At 43.9% G+C, this 23,796-nt stretch overlaps 1 protein-coding gene across 3 annotated transcripts in view; it reads right to left on the bottom strand.

Annotated features, from left to right (window-relative positions):
* The window catches only part of LOC140411143 (CSC1-like protein 2), a 326,932-nt gene that overhangs the window by 61,039 nt on the left and 242,097 nt on the right, over nucleotides 1-23,796 (bottom strand). For all 3 annotated transcript variants that reach the window (XM_072500210.1, XM_072500212.1, XM_072500211.1), the window contains 5 exons: nucleotides 23,363-23,471; nucleotides 20,463-20,533; nucleotides 17,310-17,390; nucleotides 15,710-15,821; nucleotides 12,215-12,348 (listed from right to left, as the gene is read on the bottom strand). In XM_072500210.1, coding sequence (XP_072356311.1) covers nucleotides 12,215-12,348; nucleotides 15,710-15,821; nucleotides 17,310-17,390; nucleotides 20,463-20,533; nucleotides 23,363-23,471 — 507 coding nt within the window. The remainder of the gene's footprint in view (nucleotides 1-12,214; nucleotides 12,349-15,709; nucleotides 15,822-17,309; nucleotides 17,391-20,462; nucleotides 20,534-23,362; nucleotides 23,472-23,796) is intronic.

Genomic DNA, 23,796 nt, shown 5'->3' with positions numbered 1-23,796 from the left:
GTCAAGAAGGTATACGGCTACCTTCATCGCCCCATGTCTGCGTGGGTTTCACCCTCACAACCCAAAGATGTGCAGGTTAGGTGGACTGGTCACCCTAAATTGCCCATTAATTGGAAAAAAAAATATTTGGGTAATCTAAATTAAAAAAAAAAAAAAATGCTTGCCTTCATCGGCCAGGGAATTGAGTTTAAAAATTGGCAAGTCATGTTGCAGCTTTATAAAACCTTAGTTAGGCCGCCCTTGGAATATAGTGTTCAATTTTGGTCTCCACACTACCAGAAGGATGTGGAGCGTTTGGAGAGGGTGCAGAAAAGATTTACCAGGATGTTGCCTGGTATGGAGGGCATGAGCTATGAGGAGAGGTTGGAGAAACTTGGTTTGTTCTCACTGGAATGACGGAGGTTGAGGGGCGACCTGATAGATGTCTACAAGATTATGAGGGGGCATGAACAGAATGAATAGTCAGAAGCTTTTTCCCAGGGTGGGAGTGTCAATTACTAGGGGACATATTTTGAGGTGCGTGGGGTAAGGTTTAAAGGAGATGTGTGAGGCAAGTTTTGTTTACACAAAGGGTGGTGGGAGCCTGGAACACGTTGCCGGGGGAGGTAATGGAAGCAGATACAATAGCGACTTTTATGGGGCACCTTGACAAATACATGATTGGATGGGAATAGAGATCCCTGGAAGGGGAGGGGTTTTAATTCCAATGGGCGGCATGGTCCGTGCAAGCTTTGGAGGGCCAAAGGGCCTGTTCCACTGCTTTTTCTTTGTTCTTTGACAAACATGCTGGGGATTCCTACACAGTGATGTGTGTGCAAGAACACAAGAAATAGGAGAAAATGATATGGTCCGTCGAGCCTATACTGCCATTCAGTAGGATGATGGCTGACCTTGGGCTTTAATTCAATTTTCCCTCCTGCATCTCATATTCTTTATTTCCCTGCGAGACCAAAAATCTTGTCTGTCCCAGCCTTAAATGTATTCAACATTGGAACATCCACACCTCTGTGGTGGAGAGTTACAAAAATTCACCATTCTGAATGAAGTAATTTCTCATTGCAGCCCTAAAATTATTAGTCCTTCATCCTGAAGCTGTGCCCAGTGTTTTAGACTCCCCAAACAGCAGAAACAATCTCCCAGCATCTATCCTATCAAGCCCCAACACAGTTTTGTCAGGTTTCAATGAGATAATTTCTTATTCTTCTAAATTCCAGAAAATATAAGCCCGATTTCCTTAGCCTTTCACCATAGGACAACCCTCTCACCCAAAGGACAAATCTAGTGAACATTTGCTGTACCGTCTCCAATGCCCCTTCGTTTCCAAAGATGTGTAGGTTAGATGGGATTGCAGGAATAGGGCAGAGATTTGGCCTAGATGTGGTGCCCTTTCAGAGGGCTGGTGCAGACTCGATGGGAAGAATGATCTCCTTCTGCACTATAGGGATTCTATGGATCATTCCTAATTAACCCTGCTTCATGACACAATACTAGATCTAAGATAGCTTTACCCCTAGTCGGTTCTGGTATTGTTCCAAGAAGCGGTCACTAAAACATTCTACAAATTCATCTTCCAGATCACTCGTCAATTTGATTGTTCCAGTTTAAAGATTAATGTCCCCCATAATTATTACATTGCCTTTGTTACAGGCTCCAATAATTACTTATTTAATGTTCTGCCCAACTGTATAACTACTGCTGGGGCACCGATAAACTCCTCCCACCAGTGTTTCTGACTCTTGCTATTCCTGATTTCCACCCGTACTGATTCTACTTTATGATCTTGAGGTCAGGTCCTTTCTCACTATTGATTTTAGGTCATCAGGCTCACCCCTGCTTCTTTGCCATTTTGTCTTTCCCAAACGTTGTGTAGCCTGGAAATTTATTTCCCATTCGTGATCACCTTGTAACCATGTCTCTGTAATGGCGATTAAATGTAAATCATTTATCTCCATTTGCGCCACCAGGAACATCGGAAAGAACATAAGAGCAGGAATAAGCCATTTGGTTCTTCGAGCTGCTCCACCATTTAATAAGATTAGGTCTGATCCGGTTGTGGTCTCCGCTCCATTCCCCCCACTTCCCCATTACCCTTCCTCCATTACCTAACAACAATCTGTCTAACACTGCCTTAAATAAATTCAAAGATACAACCTCCACTGCTTTCTGGGGCAGAGAATTTCACACACCAATGATCCTTTAGAAAAAAATGTTTCTCATCTCTATCTCAGAAGGGTGATCTCTTATTTTTAAACCATATCCCCTACAAGAAGAAACATCCTCTGGGTATCTATCCAACAAGTCCCCTCAGGACGTTGTTTCAAAAAGATCACCGTTCATTCTTCTAAATTCCAATGGATACAGTTCTAACCTATTCCACCTTTTTTCATAAGATAACCACTTAATCCCAGGAATGAGTCCAGTGAACCTTCTCTGAACTACTTATAAAGCCATGATGTGGAGATGCCGGCGTTGGACTGGGGTGAGCACAGTACGAAGTCTTACAACACCAGGTTAAAGTCCAACAGGTTTGTTTCGATGTCACTAGCTTTCGGAGCGCTGCTCCTTCCTCAGGTGAATGAAGAGGTCTGTTCCAGAAACACATATATAGACAAATTCAAAGATGCCAGACAATGTTTGGAATGCGAGCATTAGCAGGTGATTAAATCTTTACAGATCCAGAGATGGGGTAACCCCAGGTTAAAGAGGTGTGAATTGTCTCAAGCCAGGACAGTTGGTAGGATTTCGCAGGCCAGATGGTGGGGGATAAATGTAATGTGACATGAATCCCAGGTCCCGGTTGAGGCCGCACTCATGTGTGCGGAACTTGGCGATAAGTTTCTGCTCGGCGATTCTGCGTTGTCGCACGTCCTGAAGGCCGCCTTGGAGAACGCTTAACGGAGATCAGAGGCTGAATGCCCTTGACTGCTGAAGTGTTCTCCGACTGGAAGGGAACATTCCTGCCTGGTGATTGTTGCGCGATGTCCGTTCATTCGTTGTCGCAGCGTCTGCATGGTCTCGCCAATGTACCACGCTTCGGGACATCGGGACCGACCTCCTCAGAAGACAAACATGGGACACAACCGACAGAATACCCTTCGTCGTCCAGTACTTCCCCGGAGCGGAGAAACTACGTCATCTTCTTCACAGCCTTCAACACGTCATTGATGACGATGAACATCTTGCCACGGTCATCCCCACACCCCCACTACTTGCCTTCAAACAACCGCGCAACCTCAAACGAACCATTGTTTGCAGCAAACTACCAGTCTTCAGAACAGTGACCACGACACCACACAACCCTGTCATGGTAATCTCTGCAAGACGTGCCATATCATCGACATGGATACCACTATTACACGTGAGAACACCACCCACCAGGTACGCGGTACATACTCGTGCGACTCGGCCAACGTTGTCTACCTCATACGCTGCAGGAAAGGATGTCCCGAAGCGTGGTACATTGGCGAGACCATGCAGACGCTACGACAACGAATGAACGGACATCGCGCAACAATCACCAGGCAGGAATGTTCCCTTCCAGTCGGAGAACACTTCAGCAGTCAAGGGCATTCAGCCTCTGATCTCCGGGTAAGCGTTCTCCAAGGCGGCCTTCAGGACCCGCGACAACGCAGAATCGCCGAGCAGAAACTTATAGCCAAGTTCCGCACACATGAGTGCGGCCTCAACCGGGACCTGGGATTCATGTCACATTACATTTATCCCCCACCATCTGGCCTGCGAAATCCTACCAACTGTCCTGGCTTGAGACAATTCACACCTCTTTAACCTGGGGTTACCCCATCTCTGGATCTGTAAAGATTTAATCACCTGCTAATGCTCGCATTCCTAGCATTGTTTGGCATCTTTGAATTTGTCTATATATGTGTTTCTGGAACAGACCTCTTCATTCACCCGAGGAAGGAGCAGCGCTCCGAAAGCTAGTGACATCGAAACAAACCTGTTGGACTTTAACCTGGTGTTGTAAGACTTCGTACTGTACTTATAAAGCAACTACATATATATTTTCAACGAGGGATCCAAAACTGCACACAGTACTCCAGATGTCCAAAGGCGTGCAGGTTAGGTAGACTGGCCATGCCAAATTGCTGCTCAAGTGTTCAAAGGTTAGGTAGGGTTACGGGGATAGGGTGGGGGAGTGACCAAAGAAAGAACAAAGAATATAGCACAGGAACAGGCCCTTCGGCCCTCCAGGCCTGCGCCGACCATGTTACGTGCCTAAACTAAAACTGTATGCACTTACGATTCTGTATCCTTCCATTCCCATACATTTGTCTAGATGCCCCTTAAATGTCACGATTGTACCTGTCCCACCTCCTCCACAGGCAGCGTGTTCCATATACTTACCACCCTCGGTCTAAAAAACTTGCCTCGCACATCTGTTCTAAACTTTTCCCCACGCACTTTAAACGTATGTCTCCTAGACTTGATATTCCTACTCTAGGAAAGAGCGTCTGACTATCCACTTTCTCCATGCCACTCAATCTTGTAGACCTCTATCAGGTCGCCTCTCAACCTCAGTCGTTCCAGTGAGGACAGACCGAGTTTATCTAACCTCTCCTCATACCTGCCCTCCATACCAGGCAACATCCTAGTAAACCGCTTCTGTGCCCTCTCCAAAGCATCCACATCCTTCTGGTAGCGTGGCGACCAGAATTGTACACAACATTCCAAATGAGGCCTAACTGAGGTCCCGTATAGCTGCAAAACGACTTGCCAATTTTTATATTCAATGCCCCAACCGATGAAAGCCAGCGTGCCGTATGCCTTCTTGACTATCTTATCCACATGCGCTACCACTTTCAGTGATCGGTGGACATGCACGCCCAGATCTCTCTGCCTGTCAGTACTCGCAAGAGTTCTGCCATTTATTGTGTTATTCCTACATGCATTGGACATTACTTCACACTTGTTCCGATTAAACCCCATCTGCTATTTCTCTGCCAAGACTCCAACCAGTTTATATCCTGCTGTAGCCGCTGACAATCCTCGTCACTATCCGCAACTCCACCAATTTTTGTGTCGTCTGCGAACTTACTAACCAGACCAGCTACATTTTCTTCAAAATCGTTTATATGCTCAACGAACAACCAAGGTCCCAGACAGATCCCTGTGGATTGCCGCTAGTCACAGCCTTCCATTCAGAAAAGCACCCTTCTACTGCTACCTGTAGTGATTTTTATGTGCATGTACATAAGGGGTTAATGTGTAATCAGTAGCACCAGATGATCACGAGAGGGCCAGACCAATAGGGGTATAAAAGCAACCGCATTGTGCCTCCCGCTCTCTCTTTTGGGTGTACTGTGACCAGGACAGGAGTATCAGATTAGCTCAGATGGTTAGTGTAGTTAAGCATAGTTACTGTAGTTAGATCTTAGTTATCACTAGTATTAATATTAAAGTAAAGAACTCACGCAATTATTGTTATAATTACTCAATAAACCTTCAGTAACTATTGGACGAGTTCAAGTCTCCTTCATTGAGATTCAGAAAACCTCATCAGCAACCAAGGTTTGAGTAACGCATATTACGCTCCGTAGTATATCAAAACATACAAAGAAGTGTAATAAAAGATGATACAGGAGTGTAATAATAATAATAATAATAATAATAATAATAATAATAATAATCGCTTATTGTCACAAGTAGGCTTCAATTAAGTTATTGTGAAAAGCCCCTAGTCGCCACATTCCGGCACCTGTTTGGGGTGGCCGGTACAGGAATTGAACCCGCGCTGCTGGCATTGTTGTGCATTACAAGCCAGCTGTTTAGCCCACTGTGGTAAACCAGCCCCTGATAATAAAAGACTACCCTCTGTTTTCTGTGCCCAAACCAGTTCTGTATCCAACTTGCCAGCTCTCCTCTGATCCCATGAGGTACCTTGTCAAAGGCTTTACTGAAGTCCACGTATACAACATCTACTGCCTTTCCCTCACCTATCATCTTTGTCACTTCCTTGAAATACTCGATCAAATCAGTGAGGCTCAACCTCCCCTTCACAAAACCATGCTGTCCATCACTAATAAGACCACTTGTTTCCAAATGTGGTCTCTAAGAATCTTTTCCAATAATTTCCCTACCACTGACGTAAGGTTCACTGGCCTATAATTTCCTAGATTGTCCCTGCTGTCCTTCTTAAACATTGGAACAATATTGGCTACTCTCCAGTCCTCTGGAACTTCACCTGTAGCCAATGAGGATTACAAAGATTACTGTCAAGGCCCCAGCAATTTCCTCCCTTGCCTCACTCAGTATTCCCGGGTAGATCCTATCAGGCCCTGGGGGCTTATCTACTTTAATGCTTTTAAGATGCCCAACACCTACTCTTTATTAATATCAACATGACTCAGACTATCCACACACTCTATCCTATACTCCTCATCCACCAAGTCCTTCTCTTTGGTGAATACTGAGGCAAAGTATTCATTTAGTATCTTGCCCATTTCCTCTGGTTCCATACATAGATTCCCTCCAATATCCTTGAATGGACCAACTCTTTCTGTGGTTATCCTCTCGCTCTTTACATACGTATAAAACGCCTTAGGATTTTCCTTAATCCTGTTTGCCAGCGACATTTCATGACTCCTTTTAGCCTTCCTAACTCGTACCTCAAGTTCCTTCCTACTTCCTTTATATTCTTCAAGAGCTTCAGTGGGCCTAGGTAGGGTGCCCGATTGAAGGGTCTGTGCAGACTTGATGGGCCGAATGGCCTCCTTCTGCACTGCAGTGGTTCTATGCGGTCTCACCAAGGCTGGTAAAGCTGTAGTAACACTTCCCTACTTTTATATATCACACCCCTTGCAATAAACACCAACATTCCACTTGCTTTCCCAACCACTTGCTATTCCTGCATACTAACATTGTGATTCATGTGCTAGGCCACCTCCGGACCACCAGGTTGTTCTGCAATCTTTCTCCATTTAAACAGTGTTATATACGTGGGTTATATAGTTGTGTGCAATGCCTCTTTCAGAACGGGGTCACATGACATGCGTGACATCACTGGTCACTTTGCAGGCTTTTTGTCCTTTGTCTAGTAGCCACCTGGGTTGGCCACTTTCCGACTTAAAATGGAGAACCACAAAGGCTGAAGGGAAATTCAGCCAACACAGGCAAAGACTAGCAGATACAGAAATCATGTGTATTGAAACCTGTAAGAAACCAGACAGCACTGAAACCAGCAGCCATCTGCATAGTAATGAGCAATTCCAAGGCATAATTGCAACAGTTAAGGTGAATAAAGCCAAGCCAGACTCCTCGGCGCCAGCAGGAGCCAAGACAAAGGAAGGCCAGCGGACATTTAGGGACCGCCCAGCGATCAGGGAACAACTCCAGTATTGGAAAGATCGATCCAAGTGATCGGAACGCAGTCCAATCACTTGGAACCTACGGGGTCCGCCCCGAAGGGCGGGAAGCCCCTGGGGACTATAAAGTAAAGCCCCCAAGTTCAAATCGTCCTTCTTGGCAGGGTCACTCAACAACGCGAATCAACCCGAGAGTGAACTGCCCAAGCGGCCACATCAACCAAGTAAGTCTCCAGTCAACGCTCGCTACGAGATATGTGCTCCTAGCTACAAGTCCATATCAGCTTTTGAATCCTGCAGACTCAGGACCTGAACAAAAGGCCATTTGTTCCCCTGACCTGGTGGGCCAATTCCGAAGCTAAGTATAGGCCTTTTAGTGATAGGAATAGTCTAGAGAGTAGAGTTTATGCACGAGTAGTGATTTACTGTGTATAATAAATGTGTTTTGATTTGAATCTTACGAATTGGTGTGTTGAGTTATTGATCATTACTTGAACTTGAACCTCGTGGCGGTATCATAAAGATACCTGGCGACTCTAGAGCAAAGGTTAAACAAACAGAGCAAATTACAAATTAAGAGCCAACCTAAAGTTAGCAACACTAGTACTACACCTTTGTACAGTGAAGACCTATTCAATAACCCCTGTCTAATATTGCTTTCAGACCCACGTGCATCTGCAAATTATTTATTTCATACTGCGAGTCTAAAGAGACAACAAATAGTATTCTGCTTTTCTATTCTTCCTGCCAAAGTGAAGAAGTTCACATTTACCCACGGTATATTCCATCTGCCATACATTTGCCCACTCACTTAATCTGCCCAAATCCCTTTTGTAGACTGTCTACCTCCTCTTAACAACTTACTTCCCTACCTATTTTGGTATCAGCAAACTTAACTACCATACATTTACTCCCTTCACCCAAGTCATTGATATAGATTGTGAATTGTTGAGGACACAGCACTTGTAGTGCCATTCCGAAAAAGACACATTTATCCCTACTCCTGGTTCCTGTTCGCCAACCAACACTTTTTCCATGCTAAAATGTTACCCACTATAGTACCATGTATTATTTTACGTTTTAACCTTTGATGTGGTGCTTTATCAAATATCCTTTGGAAATCCAGGTGCCACCAGATCTACCACTTCCCCTTCATCAACCCGGTGTACTACTTCGTCAAACAACTTGAATAGATCAATTAATGTTCGCTCTGCCTGACCAAATCACGATTATCTAAGAATCATGCAATAACCTCCTTAATAATGGATTTAAGTAATTTCCCCATCACAGATGTTAGGCTAACTGGCCTTTAGATTCTTGTTTTCTGCTTCTCCCCTTTCTGGAGTAAAGATGTTACATGAGCTACTTTCCAATCCGCTGGAGCCCTTCCAGAATCTAAGGAGTTTTGGAAGATTATAATCAATGCATCTATCTGTCCGGCCACTTCTTTGAAGATCTTGGGATGCAGGCCATTCCATTATGGGGGCTTGTCAGCCTTTAGGTCTAATAGATTTCCGAGCAACCGTTCTCTGTAATGGTTATTGTACTAAGTTCACCACTCCCCATCACCTCTTGATTTTCAAGAACCTTTGGGGAAGTTTTATAAATCCTCTACCATGAAGACAGAGACAAAAACCCTTTCACCGCCTCCACCGTTTTTTCTTGACCATTATCAATCACCCAGACTCACTCTCTACATGAGGAGATTGTGGTGGAATTGGTGGTGTTCTTTCAGGAATCACTGGAGGCAGAAAGGGTCCTAGAGGACTGGAAAGTGGCTAATGTAACCACTGTTTAAGAACGGAGGGAGACAGAAGACGGGAAATTATAGGCCGGTTAGCCTGACTTCGGTCATTGGTAAGATTTTAGAGTCCGTTATTAAAGATGAGATCACGGAGTACTTGGAAGTGCATGGTAAAATAGGACTGAGTCAGCACAGTTTTGTCAAAGGGAGGTCACATCTGACAAATCTGTTAGAGTTCTTTGAGGAGGTAACAAGGAAGTTAGACAAAGGAGAACCAGTGGATGTGATTTATTTAGATTTATGGAAGGCCTTTGACAAGGTGCCGCATAAGAGATTGTTAAATACGTTAAGAGTCCATGGTGTTAAGGGTAAGATCTTGGCATGGATAGAGGATTGGCTGACTGGCAGAAGGCAGCGAGTGGGGATAAATGGGTCTGTTTCAGGATGGCAGCCAGTGACTAGTGGTGTGCCTCAGGGGTCGATGCTCGGAATAGACTGTTTTCTAAATGGGGAAATGCTTAGGAAATCAGAAGCACAAAGGGACTTGGGAGTCCTTGTTCACGATTCTCTTAAGGTTAACGTGCAGGTTCAGTCGACAGTTAAGAAGGCAAATGCAATGTTAGCATTCATGTCAAGAGGGCTAGAATACAAGACCAGGGATGTACTTCTGAGGCTGTATAAGGTTCTGGTCAGACCCCATTTGGAGTATTGTGAGCAGTTTTGGGCCCCGTATCTAAGGAAGAATGTGCTGGCCTTGGAAAGGGTCCAGAGGAGGTTCACAAGAATGTTCCCTGGAATGAAGAGCTGGTCATATGAGGAACGGTTGAGGACTCTGGGTCTGTACTCGGAGTTTAGAAGGATGAGGGGTGATCTTATTGAAACTTACAGGAGACTGCAAGGCCTGGATAGAGTGGATGTGGAGAGGATGTTTCCACTTGTAGAAAAAACTAGAACCAGAGGACACCATCTCAGATTAAAGGGACGATCCTTAAAAACAGAGATGAGGAGGAATTTCTTCAGCCAGAGGGTGGTGAATCTGTGGAACTCTTTGCCGCAGAAGGCTGTGGAGGCCAAATCACTGAGTGTCTTTAAGAGAGAGATAGATAGGTTCCCGATTAATAAGGGAATCAGGGGTTACGGGAGAAGGCAGGAGAATCGGGATGAGAAAATATCAGCCATGATTGAATGGCAGAGCAGACTCAATGGGCTGAGTGGCCTAATTCTGCTCCTATGTCTTATGCACCAACACTAGCTCTAGTTACTCTTTCCCTATTCAAATACTTGTAGAAACTTATAATCTATTTTTATATTACTAGCTAGCTTTTTCTAGTATTCTGCTTTCTTCCTATTTTTTTTTAGTTGTTCTTTGCTGGTTCTTAAATCTGTCAAATCTTCTGATTTTTCACTGAGCTTCCGCTGATTTGTACAGTGTTTATTTCAATTCAATATTATCCTCAACTTCCTTATTTATCACGGATTTTGCACCCTTCTCAAAAAGCCTTTCTTTCCCACTGGGATATCTGATGCGAGGGGGTGAGCGAGAGAGAAAAATGCGATTTTGAACAGATTTGGAAAACGACAGAGAGGTCATGAAAGTTGCCACCGGGGCAGGCTTTGGAAAAGGGTTCTGAACAAATTTCCCTAACAGAAGAAAAATTGCTTTGTAAATGCAAGTACTGCCCCTGTCTGCCTGTATAAGTGGCATGAGAGCTGCGTGTTCTGTTTTGTACTGTTTAATGGGAACTAGTGTGTTAGGGTTAAGATGGTAGAGGTCAGGGCGGCATTTGGCTCTGTGGCTAGCACTGGAACTGCGGCGCTGAAGACCTGGGTTCAAATCCCGGCCCTGGGTCACTGTCCGTGTGGAGTTTGCACATTCTCCCCATGTCTGCATGGGTTTCACCCCCACAACCCAAAGATGTGCAGGTTAGGTGGATTGGCCACACTAAATTGCCCTTTAATTGGAAAAAAAACTAAATAATTGGGTACTCTAAATTTTTTTTTTTTTTTTAAAAAGATGGTAGATGTCATGGGGTTGGAAGGTTTTTAAAAATTTATTCATAGGATGTGGGCATCTTTGAATAGGCCAGCATTTAATGCACACCCCCAAATGCCCTCGAGAAAGTGGTGGTGAGCTGCCTCCTTGAACTGCTGCAGTGCACGTGGTGTAGGTACACCCACACTGCTGTTAAGGAAGTAATTCCAGGATTTCGACCAGCGACGGTGAAGAAACGATGCTAAACTTACAGGCCAGGATGCTGAATGACTTGGAGGAGGAATTTCCAGATGGTCATTTTTCCATGCGTTTCCTCCCTGTGGCCTTCTTGATCGAAGTGGTCGTGGGTTTGGAAGGTGATGTCCAAGGAGCCTTGGTGAGTTCCTATAATGCATCTTTAGATGCTACACATTGCTGCCACTGTGCATCAGCGGTGTAGGGTGCTAATATTTGTGGATGGGGTGCCAATCAAGTGGCCTGCTTTATCCTCAATGGTGTTGGAGCTGCAGGCAAGTGGAGAGTATTCCATCACACTCCTCGTTTGTGCCCTGTAGATGATAGACAGTCTGTGCGGAGTGAGGAATTGAGTTCCTTGTCGCAGGATTGCTCCTAACCTCTGACGATATTCCGACCACATCATTGTGCAAAATCTTCTAATTCCGGCATCTGATAGAATTAGTGGGCTTAAATTTAATGTAGAAATTTGCCCTTGAAGTCCCCAAGTTTCTGGTTAGTCCTAGACTTTGGTCAAGATACCTCCCTGGGTATGTCCATTCTTTTTGGTAAACTTGCTAATCCACCGCTTCCCCAATCTCTTTCTCATCCTGGATCTTTTTCCTCCCCAACCTCTCCCTGCCCATCTATTTCAAATAATTCTCAACAAATGCTTTTTCACAATTCTCGATATTCCTCCGTGGCTTGGATGTAGCCAGTCCTCCCTTCATCAGTACTTTTTTTAATTCTGAAAATGTTCCTACTTATCTATAAAGTTTGCATTTTTGTTCTAACCTCACTGTCAACCACTCATGAGCATCTGCCATTTTAAAAAAACTTCTCAACTTTTTGAAAAGCTGAGAGTAACCAGATGATACTGGCATGTACTTTCTTTGGGCTTTGAGCTGGACTACCATGCTCTGATTTGTAAGCGTGACTTACCGAGCTGCCGCAGCTTCATTGTGGAAAGTTACAAACGCCATACCAAGTGGTTTCTCATACACGTTTTCCTTTTCTTTCACATACTCATCCTTCAGTTTTTGTTCTAATTTAGTGTAATATTCCACTGCATTTTCCTGTAGAAAAGAGGAACATTCTCCATGACTACAGGTGATTAAGGCGGCGAATGGAATTTTGTCCTTCATTGCTAGAGGGGTGAGGTTTAAGACTAGGGAGGTTATGCTGCAATTGTATAAGGTGTTAGTGAGGCCACATCTGGGGTAGTGTGTTCAGTTTTTTCTCATTACCTGAGAAAGGACATACTGGCACTGGAGGGTGTGCAGAGGAGATTCACTAGGTTAATCCCAGAGCTGAAGGGGTTGGATTATGAGGAGAGGTTGAGTAGGCTGGGACTGTACTCGTTGGAATTTAGAAGGATGAGGGGCGGGATCTTATAGAAACATATACAATTATGAAGGGAATAGATAGGATAGATGCGGGCAGGTTGTTTCCACTGGCGGGTGAAAGCAGAACTAGGGGGCATAACCTCAAAATAAGGGGAAGTAGATTTAGGACTGAGCTTAGGAGGAACTTCTTCACCTAAAGGGTTGTGAATCTATGGAATTCCTTGCCCAGTGAAGCAGTTGAGGCTCCTTCATTAAATGTTTTTAAGATAAAGATAGATAGTTTTTTTTGAAGAATAAAGGGATTAAGGGTTATGGTGTTTGGGCCGGAAAGTGGAGCTGAATCCACAAAAGATCAGCCATGATCTCATTGAATGGTGGAGCAGGCTCGAGGGGCCAGATGGCCTACTCCTGCTCTTAGTTCTTATATACAGACAAGAAAAACCTAACTGATGAAAAGGCACAAAGTGCTTTGGCAAATAGGCTTGCATCCTTCAGCATATTACACACAATAAAAATCGGTATTTGGAGGATAGAAGTCAAGCAATTTCTGCACTGCATCCCACCCCAACCACACAAGCATCAATTCATCGACGTCAGCGATAGCAAAAACAACCTCTTTATGTAAACTGCCATTTTATCTCAGCGATCCAGCTGCTGTCCAAGCCTGATTCAGGATCTCATAGTTAGGGATCCTCTCGGAAGGAGCGCTCACAATATGGTGGAATTTAAAATACAGATGGAGGGTGAGAAGGTAAAATCAAGCACTAGTGTTTTGTGCTTAAACAAAGGAGATGACAATGGGATGAGAGAAGAACTAGCTAAGGTAGACTGGGAGCAAAGACTTTATGGTGAAACAGTTGAGGAACAGTGGAGAACCTTCCAAGTGATTTTTCACAGTGCCCAGCAAAGGTTTATACCAACAAAATGGAAGGACGGTAAAAAGAGGGACAATCGACCGTGGATATCTAAGGAAATAAGGGAGAGTATCAAATTGAAGGAAAAAACATACAAAGTAGCAAAGATCAGTGGGAGACTAGAGGACTGGGAAATCTTTAGGGGGCAACAGAAAGCTACTAAAAAAGCTATAAAGAAGGGTAAGATAGATTATGAGAGTAACCTTGCTCAGAATATAAAAACAGATAGTAAAAGTTTCTACAAATACATAAAACAAAAAAGAGTGGCTAAGGTAAATATTGGTCCTTTAGAGGATGAGAAGGGAGATTTAATAATGGGAGATGAGGAAATGGCTGAGGAACTGAACAGGTTTTTTGGGTCGGTCTTCACAGTGGAAGACACAAATAACATGCCAGTGACTGATGGAAATGAGGCTATGACAGGTGAGGACCTTGAGAGGATTGATATCACCAAGGAGGTAGTGATGGGCAAGCTAATGGGGCTAAAGGTAGACAAGTCTCCTGGCCCTGATGGAATGCATCCCAGAGTGCTAAAAGAGATGGCTAGGGAAATTGCAAATGCACTAGTGATAATTTACCAAAATTCACTAGACTCTGGGGTGGTCCCGGCGGATTGGAAATTAGCAAACGTGACACCACCATTTAAAAAAGGTAGGCAGAAAGCGGGTAATTATGGACCAGTTAGCTTAACTTCTGTAGCAGGGAAGATGCTGGAATCTATCATCAAGGAAGAAATAGCGAGGCATCTGGATGGAAATTGTCCCATTGGACAGACGCAGCATGGGTTCATAAAGGGCAGGTCGTGCCTAACTAATTTAGTGGAATTTTTTGAGGACATTAACAGTGCGGTAGATAACGGGGAGCCAATGGATGTGGTATATCTGGATTTCCAGAAAGCCTTTGACAAGCCTAACACAAAAGGTTGTTGCATAAGATAAAGATGCATGGCATTAAGGGGAAAGTAGGAGCATGGATAGAGGATTGGTTAATTAATAGAAAGCAAGGAGTGGGGATTAATGGGTGTTTCTCTGGTTGGCAATCAGTAGCTAGTGGTGTCCCTCAGGGATCAGTGTTGGGCCCACAACTGTTCACAATTTACATAGATGATTTGGAGTTGGGGACCAAGGGCAATGTGTCCAAGTTTGCAGACGACACTACGATAAGTGGTAAAGCAAAAAGTGCAGAGGATACTGGAAGTCTGCAGAGGGATTTGGACAGGCTAAGTGAATGGGCTAGGGTCTGGCAGATGGAATACAATGTTGACAAATGTGAGGTTATCCATTTTGGTAAGGATAACGGCAAAAGGGATTATTATTTAAATGATAAAATATTAAAACATGCTGCTGTGCAGAGAGACCTGGGTGTGCTCGTGCATGAGTCGCAGAAAGTTGGTTTTCAGGTGCAACAGGTGATTAAGAAGGCAAATGGAATTTTGTCCTTCATTGCTAGAGGGATGGAGTTTAAGACTAGGGAGGTTATGCTGCAATTGTATAAGGTGTTAGTGAGGCCACACCTGGAGTATTGTGTTCAGTTTTGGTCTCCTTACTTGAGAAAGGACGTACTGGCACTGGAGGGTGTGCAGAGGAGATTCACTAGGTTAATCCCAGAGCTGAAGGGGTTGGATTACGAGGAGCAGTTGAGTAGACTGGGACTGTACTCGTTGGAATTTAGAAGGATGAGGGGGGATCTTATAGAAACATATAAAATTATGAAGGGAATCGATAGGATAGATGCGGGCAGGTTGTTTCCACTGGCGGGTGAAAGCAGAACTAGGGGGCATAGCCTCAAAATAGGGGAAGTAGATTTAGGACTGAGTTTAGGAGGAACCTCTTCACCCAAAGGGTTGTGAATCTATGGAATTCCTTGCCCAGTGAAGCAGTAGAGGCTCCTTCATTAAATGTTTTTAAGATAAAGATAGATAGTTTTTTGAAGAATAAAGGGATTAAGGGTTATGGTGTTCGGGCCGGAAAGTGGAGCTGAGTCCACAAAAGATCAGCCATGATCTCATTGAATGGAGGAGCAGGCTCGAGGGGCCAGATGGCCTACTCCTGCTCCTAGTTCTTATGTTCTTACTGACCTGGTTTTCATAGAGTTTTTAACTTATGCCATCATCTGCTGATACATTGGAAAAGGCGAGAATAAAATGAGAACCAGTACTTTGAAATCAGTTTACATACCTCTTCACAGCCTTTAACAACACAACAGCACAACTGACCGCAGGGTTTGGGATTGATCATAACTGGTGTTTCTTCTTTAGAATAGTAGTTCCGACTACGCTCAGCTTTTCGTCTGAAATACAAAATTCAAAAGAGCAATGATAAAGCTGATCATGCAAAAAGCATGATCTCCTTTGGGCATGAATAGCTCTTCTACCTTAGCTGGGAAGACTAGCAGCCTTAAGCTCACTCACGAATAGTCACTGACAAGGCTTCACGACAGACCGCAGTAGCCCTTACTACGCGACATATTGAACTTTTTCTGTAGACACAGAAATAAGGCCACGGGACCAGATGGCTGGCACATAAGGATACAGTATTTAACTAATAACCCATCAATGGAGGCAGCACATGGGATTGGAGGGGGCGACAGTGTGGTCACCGATTTGTGACAACCACCGGTTTGTCTCGGGGGGGCTGGATGTAGGCTTTAAGAGATGGCAGGGGGCAGGGATTGAGAGATTTGGGGAACTATTCATCCAGGAGGGCATTCAGACATTGGAGGCACTAGAGGGGGAGTTTGAGTTGCTGGGTGGGATCGGATTTTGGTACCTTCAGGTGCGGGACTTTGTACGGAGGCAGGTTCCAAGCTTTCCTCGCCTCCCCCTGAGGGGACTACAAGACAAGGTGATGTCAAAAACAGGGGTTGGAGAGGGGAGGGTTTCGGAGATATACAAGGAGTTGATGGAGCGGGAAGTGGCCCCTATCAGAGAGGTGAGGAGGAAGTGGGAAGAGGAGCTGGGAGGAGAGCTGGAAATTGAACTGTGGGAAAAAGCCTTGAAGAGAGTCAATTCATCCTCGTCGTGTGCCAGCCTTATCTTGATCCAATTCAAGGTGGTCCACAGGGCCCACATGACGGCAGCCCAGATGAGCAGTTTCTTGGAGGAGATGGAGGACAGATGTGGGTGGTGTGGGGGTAGTCCGGCGAACCATCTACATATGTTTTGGGCATATCTGAAATTGAGGGGATTCTGACAGGGATTTGCGGACGTTATGTCAGAAGTCCTGGAAGGGAGGGTAACTCGGGAGTCCAGAACTGGCAATATTTGGGGTATCGGAAGATCTGGGCACCGGTGGCGCCTTGAGGGGATCAACTCAGGGGTTCACCTGGAGATGGCAACCGTTCATCGATTTATTCAAGGAAAATTGAACGTTAGCAGTAGGGGGGGGGGGGGGGGGGGAAAGGGAGGATAACAGGAGGCATGGCAATGTTAGATAAGGACAGGGAATTTAGCATACGGGGAATTAAGGAATTGGGTGGGGGCAGTAGGGGACGTTGTTTTCTGTTTTCTGTTCTTTTAGGTGTTTTGCGTGTGTCGGCCCACACGGTTGTTTAAGAAACGTTACGGAGTTAAACTGAAAATGACAAATGCTTCAATAAAATATTTTCTAAAAAAAAAGAACTAGAAACCCAGAGGCCAACAGTCTTTATGGAAAGCTTTATAAGTGAATTTAGATTTATAATTTGCAAGTCAACACCAGGAAAAAAGGTCACAAAACCACTGGATTGTCATAAAAATGAAGGTGTATTAATTGCCATCCTAACACAAAATGTTCTTACCTGTTTGCATCAAGGCGCATCAACTTTGCCACATTATAACAGAGTCGGGCTTCATAAACAGTGCAGTCTGGGTAAGCTTCTCTGCAAATTACATAGCATCAATTAATCAATCAGTCATATCACTGTTTCCCATATAACACATTGTTTAAATATTCAAATCTTTTCTAGAATTTACAGTGCAGAACGTTCCATTCGGCCCAACGGGTCTGCAACAGCCCTTGGAAAGGGCACCTCACTTTAAGCCCACCCCTCCACCTACCCCCTTAACCCCACCCAACTGTTTTGGCAATTTATCATGGCCAATCCACCTAACCTGCACATCTTTGGATTGTGGGAGGAAACCGGAGCACCCAGAGGAAACCCACGCAGACACGGGGAGAACGTGCAGACTCCGCACAGACAGTGACCCAAGTCGGGAATCGAACCTGGGACCCTGGAGCTGTGAAGCAACAGTGCTAGCCAATGTGCTACCATGCTGCCCAGACTGATTAATCAATTTTAACATCTAGGTTTAGGGACCAACATGAATCAGCTCATATTCTGTAATTATTCTACGGTATGCAAATGTTGTACAGGTAAAACATTTGAACCTCATGATTAGATTCCAGCCCTGCAATCACACTCAGCTAAAACCATCTGAACTGCTTCAATACAACATAGATGCAGGGGTGATGCCAGAGTGCAGGATTGCATCAGACTATTTATCATCATAGAGTTTACAGTGCAGAAGCAGACCATTCAGCCCATCGAGTCCGCACTGGCCCTTGGAAAGAGCCCCCTACTTAAGCCCACACCTTCACCATATCCCCGTAACCCAATTTAGGAGTTTAATCTTGTAGATGGTAGAAAAATATTGGGAGTAAGGTGGTGAGTTACTCGCTGCAGAATACCCAGCCTTTTATCTGCTCTTGTAGCTAGCTTTTATGTGGCTGGTCCAGTTTAGTTTCTGGTCAACACTGACGCCCAGGATGTTGCTAGTGGGGGACTCAGAGGATAACGCTGTTAAATTGGGAGATGGTCAACTTACCTTATTCGGAACGTAGGGACAGGAGTAGGCCATTCAGCCCCTCAAGCCTGTCCCGTCATTCAGTGAGATCATGGCTGATCTGTGATGTAACTCCACATACCTGTCTTTGTCCCATATCGCTTAATATCTTTGCTTAACAAAAATCTATCTCAGATTTAATACGAACTGATCCAACTTCAACTGCTGTTTGTGGGAGAGAGTTCCAAATCTTTACCACCCTTTGTGTGGAGAGCTTCCTAACATCTCTCCTAGCCCTAATTTTTAGACTGTGCCCCCTAGTTTCAGAATCTCCAATGGTTTATCTTTATCTACCCTCTCTTTCCCTGTTAATATCTTGAATACTTTGATCAGATCACCACCGTAACCTTCTAAATTCAAGCAAAAACAGGTCCAATTTGAGTAATCGTTCCTCGGAACTCAAACCCCTGTAATCCAGGTATAATTTTTATTAACTTAGGTAGCCATTCCCTCCAAGGCCAAAATATACTTCCTAAGGTGTGGTGCCCAGAACTACAGTGCTCCAAGTGGGGTCCAACCAGGGCTGCAGCATAACAGCATTCTATTTGATTATTTTCTGCACTTGTTCCTGGCATTTTAAAGACCTATGCATCAAGATTCCGAAGTCTCTTTGGACATCCACCGTACCTAACCTCTTTCCATTTAGAAAGTACTCTGCTCTACCCTTTATAAAAGCAAATTGTTGTGGATGCTGGAATCTGAAACCAATAGAGAAAATGCTGGAGAATCTCAACAGGTCTGTCAGCATCTGTAGGGAGAGAACAGGCCTAACGTTTCCAGTCCAGATGACGCTTTATCAAAGCTTTGTCACAGCTTTGACAAAGTGTCTTCTGGACTCGAAACGTTAGCTCTTTTCTCTCCCTACAGATACTGCCAGACATGCTGCTCTATCCTTTTCCGGTCCAAAATGGCTAACCTCAACATTGAATTCCATCTGCTGCAATTGTGCCCATTCACCTAGTCTGTCAATATCTCCTTGCAATTTTATCCTCTCATCTAGGCTGTCAACAATGCCACCTAACTTTGTATCATCGGCAAATTTGGATAGGTGACGTTCTATGCCATCATCCAAGAACAGTGTGAATAATTGAGGCCCCAACACCAGATCCCTGTGATACACAACTAGTCACCTCCTCCCAATTAGAGCAATTGTTCATTATCCCCACTCTGTCACCTGCCACTCAAACAATTTCCTAAACATATCAGTAACTTGTCTTCAACTCCATGGGCTTCCAATTTAGTTAACAATCTCTTGTGTGGGATATTATCAAATGCCTTATGGAAGTTCATATAAATGACATCCACAGACTACCGTATTCGCCTTTTCAAAAAATTCAGTCAGGTTAGTCAGGCATGACCGTCGCTTCACAAATCCATGCTGGCTCTCCCTGATTGACCAATTTTTTTTAACCCTGATTAGGCTAAATTAGGCTAACCAGTCTGAGATTCCTGGTTTCCCCCTTTCAAAAAATAAATTTAGAGAACCCAATTTTTTTTTCCAATTGAGGGGCAATTTAACGTAGCCAATCCACCTACTCTGCACATCTTTGGGTTGCGGGGGCGAAACCCATGCAAACACGGGAAGAATGTGCAAACTTCACACGGAGTGTGACCCAGAGCCGGGATCGAACCTGGGACCTCGGTGCCGTGAGGCAGCAGTGCTAACCACTGTGCCACCCTATAGCCAACTGGTATTCAAACAAATGGCAGACTTAATATTCGCAACCATTTCAGATCAGTCAGATTGCTGACTTATCTACACAAAACAGTCAGACAAGGTCTTGCTTAAACTGTTTAATGCTCTGATCATACTTCAAGTACTCTGCATTTCTGAGATTACAGAGAAGAAATTGAAGAGTTAGAGGATGTGCAAAAAAGCCAGAGGCTGATCCTGTGTGATCTGAATTGTGAGAAGACTTGGGAAACAGCTTTTCAGTTTGGGTGAGAGATGATTTTGGAAAGGTAATATGTACTTAATAGCACCGGTAATGCTTGGAGTTTACCAGCACTGTATTTCATAACAATTGCTCTTTGAGGGAAGGCACAAAGAAAGAGGGCTTCAAAGAAGAGCCTTTACATCAACAGTATTCAGCAGAAATTGTACTTACTGGAAGTGCTGTTTTATTTTATCTGGTTCAGCATATTTTGATAATCCAGTTATGAATAAAGTGCGTTTTACCTACAAGAAAAGCCCAAGAAATTTCAAAGGATTTGTCAGATTTCTCAACTCAATACAGTTGTGTTCAGTACAGTAGCCTGCCCCACATTTCTAACCATATTGGTATGGTCTCCAATATAGACTTGGAGGGACTCACCTAAGCACTAACAGCCAACCATGAAAACAAGTTACTTTTTGAGCTAATTAGACTCCTGGAGCATCTTCAAAAAGCCTTAAAACCCCAAGAACTATATTCAGCCTTCCATTGCCTGGATCCAAGACTCTGGAATTCCTTCCTTAAACACCCCATCTCCTTCAGGATGGTGTACTATGCTTAAAATACAATAAAAAGTCATTGTTGGGCTAAAGCAAATTACACTGGTCAGTGCTTCCTCCACAGCAAGGGAATATGGAGGAAGGGGAGAGGCAGGCTGGGTATAGTTATTTGGGACATTTTGGTGCAAAGGGATATATTATTTTTAAGCCATCCCTTGCCCATGGTTCACTTCAGCATTATATCCAGAAAGGGTATGGCGCGCCAAAGAAACCAAACATTGCAGCAGCTTCTTGTGATGACCAAATATGACAGCTTATATTAAGACTATTTATTGCACAATGCCCTAATTAATCCAGGAATAGTTTATACACAGGATGCAGAGTTTACTAGGGGAAGGGACCAGGATTCAAGACCGGAGACTTGTATACAGGGTGCCATTAATATCACTCATACGTTAGACACTAGGCCTTATCCTTTGAATACACAAGTCACCATTGCCAACACTCTACTTTCCCGGTCTTTCCTGTAGGAAGCATATTGAGCCATTATTATACCCCATACTTTTCTTTTTTCCCGCCCTCCAAATACATTTCACGCTTGTTTCCAAAGATTTATACAATTTCCACCTGCACCATCTCACAATTCAAATATGAGCCGTTCCAACCTACATGCCCAAACCATAAACATCTCCTCCCATCATATAGAAATAAATTCCATCGTTACTCCCCCATCCTGGTCCCATTATTTGTTAAACTAATTTGCCCCAAACTCTCGATGCATGGATATCTCTCTTCCTCCAAATGTTACTATATTAAACTTGGATGAATTTATCATTTCTTCCTCTTTTCAGTTGAATGTTCTGGCTTCAACATCTCTGTAAGCTTGACAATGTTTCAATATCTGTCATCCAACACAAATTAACCAACATCTGTTCTTGCATATGCCACAAAGATACCCTTTATTGCATCTAGTTCAGTTAGAATCATACAATTCCTACAGTGATAAGGAGGCCATTCGGCCCACCAAGCCTGCACTGACCCTCTGAAAGAGCACCCTACACAGGCCCAATCCCCCATCCTACTCCCTAACCCCACCTAGGGACAATTTAGCATGATCAATCCACTGAACCTGCACGGTTTTGGACTGTGGGAGGAAACCAGAGCACCCGGAGGAAACCCACCCAGTCACGGGAAGAATGTGCAAACTCCGCATAGACAGTCATCGGAGATCGGAATCGAACTGGGGCAGCAGGGCTAACCACTGTGCCACCGCGCCACTTTCAATGTCTCAGTCAGCCAGGATACCTTTAGGTGGGCTCACAGTCAGATTGCACCAATTGACTTCTATCTGCACACAACAGGGGTGAAACAGCTTGGGTTTACAGTCCAGGCCACTAATGGCATTCCATCAAGGTCAGACTAACTGGACTCCACTCTGCCATGGCTGGACATGGACCCAGTGCATCCACATATTTCAGAACCATACACAAACAAAGTCGATGGCAAGCACGTCTCACGTTTCTTTTTTTTTTGTTGTTATTTTTTGTTTGGTTGAAGTCTATTTTCTGGAATAATCTCTGACGTATTAAACATAGATAAGAATCCCCATCATAGAATCTTTATAGTGGAGAGGGAGGCCATTTGGCCCATCGAGCCTGCACTGGCTCTCTGAAAGAGCATTCTACATGGACCCACAGTCCATTTTCACCTATGTTGCATCTCCTATGCTTCATTGTCTGTTATTTTTCCATGGGGAGTATTGGTATTGAACATTTCATACATTTTAACAGTCAACCTTTATCTTTCAATAAGTACATTTTTGTTACAAAGGTGGGGATTTACTTCTGGATATCTATCCTCAAGAATAAAGGAGAATGGTTTCAGTCTCCAGCTGCAAAGGTCCATTTGGAGAGATCTTGCAGCAGGTAGAGTAGTCTACAAACAGTGCATCACACGTAGCAGAGGCAAAGTAGGGAGATTTTGGGTAAAGCCTAAATAGGAAAAGGTGATATATATCAGGGAAAGAATGAGGTACAACATTTTGGACCATCATGAAAGGCTGAAATGGATGCTCCAGGGAGGTCTTCTTTTGAAAGAACTGTTTTGTGCTGGATTACAAGCTTTACAAATACAGATGCTGCTCCAGCATCACGCCCATTCTTTGTGTAGGAGGCTATATAGTGAGCGCCAACATTTTTGTTCACGTATATTTCTGGTTTGTATTAACTCAGCACAAACTAAGGATTGGACTGGGTTTTGTCTTAGATTGCTTTGTTCAATTTCACACTGAATACTGCCAGAAACATTACAGATGGATGTGCTTCAGCAGCCACAGAAAACATATAGATCTTTAGTGGCAAAACAGAGACTCGCTTAGAAGTTAGTGCAGGAAAAATCAACTTAGAATTCCAGCAATCATAGAATTGATTTATCATTAAAACGAATAATGTAACCAATAGATGGGATAAGGAAATCTTCATTCCATAATCAATTAACTAACAATTGTTGAACGAGTTTGGGTTGGCTTACTAGAGGAATAATATGGGTTAAAGAATATTTTATTTCAGTACTCACCAAGTCATCTTCTCTGTAGTGCATCTTTGAGGTATGTCGCCTCATGCTATAGACTGTGAGAAGCAGATAGAGGAAAGAAAAGGCCGTATGGAGCCAGAGCAGGTCATTCCTGTTTTAAAATGGAGAAAGGTACAGGGCTGATTTAAATAAACATATCTGAATAAAAGTAGTGCTAGACAGATGATGCCCTAAAATACCAGCTAAAACTCAACACCATGTACAAGACAAGAGTCAACATTACAAAAACTCTCTTCATTTAATTCCTCACCTCAACATCAACTGGCTTTCACTGATGCTTGTTTTATTCCAAACAGCACACTTCAATCTGCAAATACTCTGCTCCTCACACTCAGATTTTAAGTAGCTGCATATCCCTCTCAGCTTCAGACTTGGCTCTCTGATCGACCCGTACCCTACTGGTGCTTTTAGATCAG

This window comes from Scyliorhinus torazame, chromosome 4 (assembly GCF_047496885.1).
Source record: "Scyliorhinus torazame isolate Kashiwa2021f chromosome 4, sScyTor2.1, whole genome shotgun sequence".
Lineage (NCBI taxonomy): Eukaryota > Metazoa > Chordata > Chondrichthyes > Carcharhiniformes > Scyliorhinidae > Scyliorhinus > Scyliorhinus torazame.
This window is presented reverse-complemented; position numbering and strand designations above follow the sequence as displayed.